General features: G+C 51.3%; 1 protein-coding gene across 1 annotated transcript; it reads right to left on the minus strand.

Moving 5' to 3' along the window:
- Positions 1–958: 958 nt before the first annotated feature.
- SCNN1A (sodium channel epithelial 1 subunit alpha) lies at positions 959–8,016 on the minus strand. The gene is made up of 13 exons (XM_049824657.1): positions 7,850–8,016; positions 7,255–7,628; positions 6,594–6,849; positions 5,517–5,704; positions 4,627–4,727; positions 3,768–3,931; positions 3,324–3,422; positions 3,036–3,153; positions 2,703–2,781; positions 2,330–2,387; positions 2,147–2,202; positions 1,516–1,591; positions 959–1,288 (listed from the first exon to the last, which is right to left on the minus strand). Exons 1-13 carry the CDS (start codon positions 7,865–7,867, stop codon positions 959–961), a joined length of 1,917 nt encoding a protein of 638 aa, XP_049680614.1. The 5' UTR covers positions 7,868–8,016.
- Between the last annotated feature and the right edge of the window lie 1,219 nt (positions 8,017–9,235).

Below are 9,235 nucleotides of genomic sequence, written 5' to 3' on the forward strand. Positions count from 1 at the left end.
AAGAGTGGAGCAGAGCAGGCACTGCGTGACCTGTGCTATTCTGATCCTCTTTCCTGCCATGAGATCCTGCAAGAGATACTGTTTGGGATGTTTTTGAGGGTGTGCATAGCCACTTAGTTTCCATAGCTCCTATGTAGAGATCAGTTTATCCCCAACACTCTAGCAAACAGTCCAATGGCTGAACGTACATGTGTACAGTATATCACAAGGAAGGAGGTTGCTGTACAGCTAAGATCTCCCAGTGCCACATAGGCAGCTTGAAAAGGGAGACCTCATTCTGCCAGGGGTGTTTTGTCCTGACCTGAGAGTGGCAGCAAGCATCGATCACCTCCCTGGAGTATTGTGTGTAATATAGATTGAGATTATGTCAGTGGCTGTAATCTCTCAGGGCTATACAAGTAGCCTCTCCTCGGGGAGAGGAGAGGGTGGGTGGCTTGGTCTTGGGATCGGAGCTGGACATTAAGAACTAGGAAAAGAGCAACCAGTTTCCAACCTTAAGGAAAGCTTAACAAAGCTCAGCCTGTTGAGAGACTTGTACCCCAGAGACTACATTCCTGTCCCTTGTTGTACCACAGAGGAGGCCAGTCACGCCTGCCCAACCTCTTTAATTAACAACAGACCAGAACTGTGGCAGCATCCTTGTTGCAGGGAAAAGAAAGCATGCATGCACATGTAGGTGTGCACATGCAAGGAGCGTAAGGAAACCAAGTGGACATCTCTCCCATACATACACTAGATCAACTCTCATCACTGGGGATTCCCAGAGCAATAATATTTTATGAGACTGAAGAATTCACCTATAGTAGTGAAAGCAATGAACCCAGGCCAACCACAGTGCAGTCTTCTGCTACGGTCCAGGTAGAGCACCCCAGAAAGAAGGAAATGCAGGTCCCACAGACAAAGTGTGCAGCCTCTGCTCCAGCTGCCACCCATCCAAACTGTGGAATAAGCCACTGCCTCACTCATGTCCCACCTCACCATCCCTGCTCGGCCCACGCGGTTCCAGGCTGTTGTAGGATGGCAGCATGGTCACTACAGCCTCAACGGTGAAGCGGTGTGGAGCACTGAGACCTGGTGCCTCGTCTTGGAAAGCAGTATTATCGTGACTGTTTGGAGGAGGTTGCGGTGGAGAGAGATGCTGCCGCTGAGAACGGAACCAGCGTAAGGCCAAGATAAAGGTGATGGCGATGAAATCCAGAATCAGCTCTGCAAGCTCCATCACAGACAGGACAGAGGATCCGAACCAGAGACTCCACTGGTTCCCAAGCTGGGACAGCAGAGTCACTACCTGCAAGAGATGGAGAAAGGGCAGTGAGGACAGCCCTCGTTCAAGCCTTTTGCTTCCCTGCCTGCTCCCACTAGCAGTGCCCCTGCGGTGCTGGAGAATTTTTCCCACTCTGCCACAGGAAAAAAGACTCTATAACCAGCAATGCTGCTGGAACAAATGCCTGCCAATATGGAGGGACATCGTGGGGGAATGGGTGAATAGAGAGGACGTGGCAGTAAGGTGTGTACCGTGAAGGCAGGAGACTCCCCATTGGTCTTGTAGTTCCACTCCTCAAAAAAGATATTCACTTTGGCAACTCCGTTCCTGTAAATGAAAGATGGGGCTCAGCAATCCCAAGTCTGCAATCCCTGCATTTCTTCACCAAGCGTAATTGTCTTCTCTGTCCCCTTCTGCCCTCCTGTCCTCCCACATATACCAGCCAGAGGCTTTTCCCCATCTCTGCTGTTCCCTCATTCTGCACTAAATACGGTCTTTGGTACTCACAGTGCACTTCTGGGACTGCACTGTGAAACCCAATGTTTGTGGCATCCTACATTGGCTAAGTACAAGCTCCCGCATGGCTCTCCTTCCCACTCTTCCATCAGCCCTTACCATGACTCCAGACCACACAGCAGCTGCCTGGGGCTTACTATTTTCATACTAGCATCTGACCCTTTTCAGATTCTTCACTTGGATTCCCAGTCCTTGTTGAAGTCTCAGTTTATCTCTACTGTGACTCAAATCCACTGGCCTTATCCATGGGTCCCCTGCCTAATCTCTTCCCATCTGTGATTTAATCTTAACTCTGACCCCCCCAACACACACACTCCACTGGGATGGTTTCTGGTTTGGATGCAACTTCTGTTGAGGGGCTCTCACCTCTTCGATGTGATATTGTATTTGTTCTGTTGTGAAAGCATGTAAAAAACCCAGTCCTGAAATGAAAGTGCAATAAATTGCATTACATGATCACAGTCACCTCCTGTAGGTTTAGTACCAGTTGAGGAAGGACTAGATGGGAGGTGAGAGCAGCGCTAGGGAGCCAGGATACCCTCTCCTTACCTCCGAGACAGCAGAAGGCCAGCGAGAGTATCCAGCTGACAGCTGGTATTCTGTCATTCTGGAAGACAAGAGGCCGTGTTAGCTGTTGAAGCTGTAGGAGCCACAAGGCCATGTGTCTCAATCCCCAGGCACGCCTGGAAACTCCCTCCCATGCTGAAGTTCTGCCCACTTCCCACTGAGCTTCTGCACAGTCCTTGGGAGCTCAGCCCCAAGCCGACACTGATGCTCCTCAGCCATTTCGGCTTCCTGATGGGAGAAATATCATTTCAGGTCGCAGCTCAGCTATTGACTCAAGCATTTGCCCTGGTCAGCGAATGCTTTTCAACACCTCTAGGAATAAAGAGTTTCCAGTTTGCCTGACAATCAAACTTACTTGCAAGGTTTTCGACATTTGTGGAAACAGCCCAGCACGTCAGCTTTGAATTCAGCCAGGAGTTTGTAATAGCAGTAGCCTGAGCAGCAGAGAAAGTAAATCCAGGTAAGCTCACAGTATCTGTATACAAAGGGTGACGGGTGACAGCGAGGGGAATCCAGGGGAGATTTCCTTCCACAAACTCAGAGGGACTAGCCATCCAAGACAAGAGTGTCTTTTGGATGTCCCACACCAGGAAGGTCACTGAAGACAATGAGGAGATGTAATGGGACATGAGGTGGACCAAACAGGTTGAGGTGGGCATAAGCTTTACTATTCCTCCTGTCCACTTACCCCAGGCTACGTGCTTTGTGTAGTCACAGTACTCTGCTCCAGCGGGTAAGGGATAGAAGTAATATGCACAGCCACAGCGCTCTACCATGTTGAGCTGAAAGCAGGAGCGAATGCAGACCTGGGAGGCATATGAGGTGGAAAATGCTGAACAAGGGAACCAAACCCACTGCAGCCTGTATCACATCATACTATGAACAGAGCCCACGGACAAGCGTGGCTGTTAGGGGACTGAAGCGTTTCAGGAAAGTAGGGAAACAAGCTGGCACAGGACCAGTGATAATGAGTTACCTGTTCGGTGTAGCGGGATGAGTACAGATTTTGCACTGGCACATCACTGCCATCCTCTGTGCAATCACTGTAACTGCCCCCAAGACGCACAGTCATCTCCTAGAATATTGAACAGTCATTACTCAGAACGACTGGTTCTTTGCTGTTCTCTTTCTACGCTTCCCAGCCACAGGGTGCTTGTCCATCAGTATCTGCTTTTTATGCTTTCCTCGGGATGCCAGCTCCCCCTGCTTTCCTCCATTTCATTGTTCACTGATAAATTGCAGCCAAATGCTTCTCGTCTAGTCCAATAAGCTGCTCTTCTTCCCCTCCCTCCACTCCATGTGATCAATCCCCTCCCTTAAATACACACTGGGGCCATGACAACCCATCTGTATCTATCCACCAAGTTAAAGCTCCCCCATAACCTCACGTCCGCAGCTCTTACCCCTGCTGCTTCCTCACCTTTCTCATGCTGATGGAGGTCTCAATACCTGGACGCACGTTGAAACCTCCATCATCCATGAAGGCTGGCTCATTCTGATCGTGGACCATGACCCTGGCTCCTGTCACCGTGGACAACAGAGGGATGAAATCATTCTGTTCGGTGCGCACCACCAGAGAGAGACCTGAGGAAATGTCAGAGAGCAAGGGAGGTCACGGCCAGCCGTCGTGCGGGAGAAGAGAGAGAGCAGAATGGTTAGAAGTGAGTCCGTAAGAGATGAAGGACGAGAAACATCAACCAGGGCTGCACCACAGCTGGGAAGCAGTGGAGGGTGGCTGGAGAGAGGCCAGAGCCAAAGCTGGAGGCTCCAGGAGAGGCCAGAGAAAACTGGATTTCTTCACTGGGGCTTAGAAAAAGCCAAACTGGGAATTGAGAGAGATTGCATGGAAAGACTCGGAGCCGGATGGAAGAAAAGCCTGAACTTTGGGTGTAGAGAGGTTTCAGAGGGTTTGGGAACACAAATAGGTCAGTGGCTGGAAACAGGAAAATGGGGAAGGAGAAGGTGAAGACCAGGCTCTCTGGAGCACAGCACTACAGCTCAACAGGGGACTTCAGGAAGAGCCAGCACGGGTCCAGAGGGAGCAACGAACATAAGGATCAGGCACTGATGGGGTAGAGAGAGTTCAGTGGGACAGCAGCGAGGGACAGCCATGTCCATGAGACAGCCAGCTCCACGTGGGTGAAAACAGAGTTTGGGCGAGACAGGGCAGGGCTGCAGCCTGCCACCACCAGTGTCACGCACAGCAGGATGATGCCTGTAACTCCTGGGGAAAACAGAGCTGAGCTGTTCTTACTCACCAATGAGTGCCTCTCACCCACCATTATTGATCCCAGGCAGCGAGGATGTCCACAGGCTGCTGCTGTTGTCGTTAAAAGTATAGCAGTTCCCGTACAAGGGATGGTGGAAGTGGGTGTAATTCCTGAGAGGGGAACAGAAACATTCACACAGGGTGAGAAGGACTGCGAGACCAAGGGGAAGGGCTTTCTGAAAGGAACAACTCTGTTTTCCACCTGCAGGGAGAGGGGCTTACAGCAGATGGGCAGTATTTGTTATGTAAACTTGCCTGAAGAGGGAAAAGCAATTAAACTGTGCTGTAAAAAATATCCTGGACCCAGACAGGTTTTTCATACTGCTAACTCTTGAGAGCCCAAATGGGTTTTAGCAGTACTAGCAATTACTGTATTATCTTCCTAATATTGACAAAACTCTCAGCTCTTCCTACCCCTCCTCCTCCCATGCTGATGGGGTTTCATTCCACTACCTCTTCGGGGCTTTTTGACCAATGATGGCAGGAGAGAAGTGGGATATTTTTTTACTGTCTTTTTGTAACAACTCTCTCTTCTCCTCCTGTACATGGGCTGATATGTACCACTTTACCATTGTAGCGAGTAGAATAAAGAGACTTCTACACTGTACATCTGTACCCACTCTGGGGTTTGTACCAGTATTACTACTTCATTTGTGTGAAACCCAGGAAAAGGCAAAATCATCCTCCAAGGTCGTTTCAGGTCACAGAAACTGTGACCCTGGTGAGCACAACCCACAGAAAAGACTCAATAAACATCATTTGAGACAACAGGAACTGAACAAGGCACGATCCCACCTTGGGAAAGAGGTTCTCTAATGTGGGTTTCTTGATTCCCCTCAGACCCAGGCACAAAATAGGGGTGTTTTCAGGAAGATTTGGTGGGCTCTTTCCACCACTTACGCCTTGTCACATGTTGCTTCATTGAAGCGGCAAGCATAGATGAAATTCTCAAAGTCAGACTCATCCAGGGCTTTTGCATCAGGCATCTGCGCCAGGATATTGATATAGTGAAAGCTGTACCATTCCCGCACGGCATCCACTCCTGAGGAGTACGCCTGATGGAAACAGTCCTTGTTGTTTTCACTGCACTGTTAAGAAGAGAAGGAGAAAACCAGCCTTGTCACAGAAGTATTCTCCAGGAGGCAAGGCTGTGCTTATGCATTAGCTGTGCTCCCTCAGCACAGGCAGGAGATGAACCCGAGGGAGTGGAAGAGCTCCGCTGGGCTCCTGCGCTCGACTAAAAGTTGATCAGCAGGATGGGGAAAAGCAAACCCAGGGCAGCTCCTCGGTGGAAGGGAAACACCAGGTGAATGAGCACGGCTAAGTAAAAGCCAGGAGGCAGCAAGTCACAGTGAGATGTGCAGGGTGATCTGCTGCATATCAATTCTATGTGGTGGTATAAAACCAGAAAATTTAAATTCCTGTGTGGGGAGCCCTTCCTTCAGGGTGTGTCCAGTAAGACGTTTGTGATCCTGTGGGAACTCCAGTTAACTGGCAAGCGATTAGCTTCAGTCCTTCAGCACCTTTTTAAATGCAAACACAGATACCCTAGGGCAAAGAAGCTGCTACCTAGGAACAAATGCGACCCTGACCACATTTCACATGGCCCACTGCCATCCAATACTTTCCCCTTTGCTATTATTGGGCAAAACTGCAGCTGATGTTAATAAATGGCTCTTCAAAGGCAACTGCAAGGCTGATGTAGCCTTCAGGAAGGACAAGGTTTCCCTACTCTACCTAGGAAAAGACAGGCACTGACATGGACAAGTCTGGGGCCCACATGGACAGGGACAGGACTTGGGGAGCAGGATTGCATTGGGCAAAGGATTCAGCTCTACCTTTATCTGTCATTAGCAAAAGCCAGTGCAGATTAATCAGACTTCTGTGTAGGGAAAGGCATGGCCAAGGGTCTAACAAGACAGAAATAGCTTGGCAGAGACCAGAGCCTGTAGGACACAGGATATCTAGGGATCTCACCAGAACAAAGCCAATTTTCCAGTCGTTCTTGTCCACTGAGGGACTGTTCTCTGGCAAGTTGACTAAGTTATCCCGCTTCTGCCTTCGCAATGGATGGCGCTGGACGTGATGGAGCAGGCTCCTTGAGCTACGCTTTCGCGTGGACAGTGTGGACCAGTCGCTTCCTGCCAGGGACATGTTGTAGTCATAAAGGTCTAGCAGTGTCTGATGCGTGATTTGGTCCAGCTCATCCAGCTTCTTCCGGATGGCACTGTATCTATACGGGGAGGAGAGAGGAGCCTGCAGGTTTAGGGCTGGATGCACATAAACACCTCTGAATAAGACATGCGGCAGTTTGCTGGGGTGATTCAGAACATTCCTGCTGCCAGCTGCAAATCCAGCCCCTTGCCGGAGGCTACCATCCTTGTAGTAAACGCATCTGCTTTTGCCCTGTGGCAGTTTACAGTGCAGCCTGCTAAAACACCACCAAGCAGAACTGCCTAAAATAACACGCCTTACTGTGAATGCCCTGCAGCAGCAAAGGCCTGTGAAAAGTGTCCTTTCCACCGGCACAGGTACAGAAGGGGACGGTCAAGGATCATGAGGACAACAAGAGTACCTGCTTTTATCCTACACCTGCGAAAGTCAAGGCAGTCAACAGCTCTGGGAGTCTATTTCTTACCTGTATGGATTGAGGGTGCACAGCGTCACAGCTGGGAAAATCAGCCTGTCGGAGTTAAGGTTAAGGTTGAGGTTGACAGGGTAGCTGAAGTACTCCCTGTAGAGGATCCCAAACTGCCAGTACATTAAGCCGAAGGTGAGAAAGAAGAGAACGGACCAGAAGGCTGTCTTCATCTTATTCTTTTTGGAGCACACCAGGCGGATAGCCCCGTGGATGGTCGTGTTGCTGCAGAAGAACTGGAACAGCTCCTGGTAGGAACCGTAGAACTCGATGAGACCCTCCCGCTCCTCTTCTTTCTGCCGGTGCTCCTCTTCTTGCTTACACTGCCTCGTTTTCTCCCCTTCTGGCATCTTCCCCGTCTTCACAGACCCTCCCTACGGCACAAACCCTGAGTTAGGGGGTAGCCCCGGTGACACAAACCGGCTCTGCGTCACCCTCTTCCCAAAACCTCCGGGCTTTCACCCCCTCCTCCCCAACCGTCCACCCACAAGCTCCCACCACCCCAGCCCTCTCCTCCCACGGGTGACAAGGCGGGGAGGGGGGGACACAGATCTGATCCCCCCCGCCCAGACCCCCTTCGCCCCAAGGGACTAACGCGAGGTGCCGTGCCCATAGTGGGCGGCGGCTGCCGGGACCGGGGTCGGAGCCGGTGTGTGCTTTCCCCAAGCGCTGCCGGCTCTCCCACAGCCTTCCCGGCTGGGCTGGGACCGGTTCCTTTCCAGTTGGAGCCAGCACCCCGCCCGGCTCCTGCCCTGCCAGCCTCTCCCCGCCCGCCCCTCCCTCCTTCCTTCCTTCCTTCCTTCCTTCTTCTCCTGCCCCTTCCCCTTTCCTCCCCCCTTCCCCAGGCGCTGCTCCTGAGGAATAAAAAGCCTCTTTCAAGTGTCTGCGGCCGTGCAGAGCCAGAGGAGGAACCGGCGACACGACCTTGGCGGGTCGTCCTTGTTCCCGCCCGGTGCTCTGTGAGGGGAGCCCTGCCCCGGGCTGCTGCGGCTGAGGAACAACCTGTCCCGCCTTTCCACACACGGCGGGGACACGGCGTCCCGGCCGGTGGTCCCGCTGAGGGCTGGTCCGTGGCTTTAATGACCGATTTGTGCTTTTCAAGGGCAAAGCCGAGGTAGATGGGGGGGGGGGGGTTGGGGTGAAATCTGCAAGAGGGTCGGGGCTGGGGCAGAGCGGCGGGTGGAGGCTCGGTGATACGCATGAGGTAGCGTCACTTTCGCTGGTTCATTAACTAAAGAAATCGTTCATATCCAGAACTACCTGGCCCAGCCGTGAGGAGGAACATGTTTCACCGATCTGTGCCTGGGAAATCGAGGTCTCCCAAAGCCTCGCCGCGTTTCCTCAGACCACCGAAATGAACACCCGTAGCCAGACCAGGAGCCCATAACACCCCCCTGCCATTATAACGGTGGAATCCCTTTCCCAATCCTTTCCCCCAAAGATTTTCTCTCAAATGAGCTCTCTCTGAGGTTTTCACTTCTTTCTTTCCTCTATGAATAAACTCCTTCAGAGCAGTCCTTGTTCGGAGCCGTCTGTCACTGAATTTCGATCCTTACTGAAGTTAGAAGTGGTTTGGTTAGTGACTCAAAACACACAGCCGCTTTTACCTCTTCATATTGCAAAATACCGTCCTTGAAAAGGGCAAGCAGTACACTTCTGAGGCCAGCAGTTAAGTGACAGCATGTTAGGAACAGCCTTGTGACATCTGCTCGTTACAAACCTACAGCCACAACCCAGAGCTTTCCTCCAGCCCCGTCCCGCGACAAAAAGCAACCCAAAGCAGAAATGTCGTTTCTTCTGCAGTTCTAAACTTAATTATACCTCAAGTAATTTATTTTGAACTTTCATCAAAGGTGAGTTGCACAAGGTGGGAGGGATGGGGGGGAATGAACTAATTAATACTGTATCAAATGCCTATTACAAAGCAGCTTCCCCAGAGCATTAGAAGTGTCCTTCTGGGTCGGACTGACGGTCCGTGCAG

This window comes from Accipiter gentilis, chromosome 21 (genome assembly GCF_929443795.1).
Source record: "Accipiter gentilis chromosome 21, bAccGen1.1, whole genome shotgun sequence".
NCBI lineage: Eukaryota > Metazoa > Chordata > Aves > Accipitriformes > Accipitridae > Astur > Astur gentilis.

Excerpts from the sequence above, each read along its gene's own strand:
- SCNN1A (XM_049824657.1), bottom strand. Across the intron at positions 5,705-6,593 it reads GGAAAATTGGCTTTGTTCTG|TGCAGTGAAAACAACAAGGA; the intron begins GTGAGATCCCTA and ends TCTTCTTAACAG. Across the intron at positions 2,782-3,035 it reads CACAAAGCACGTAGCCTGGG|GCTACTGCTATTACAAACTC; the intron begins GTAAGTGGACAG and ends TCTGCTGCTCAG.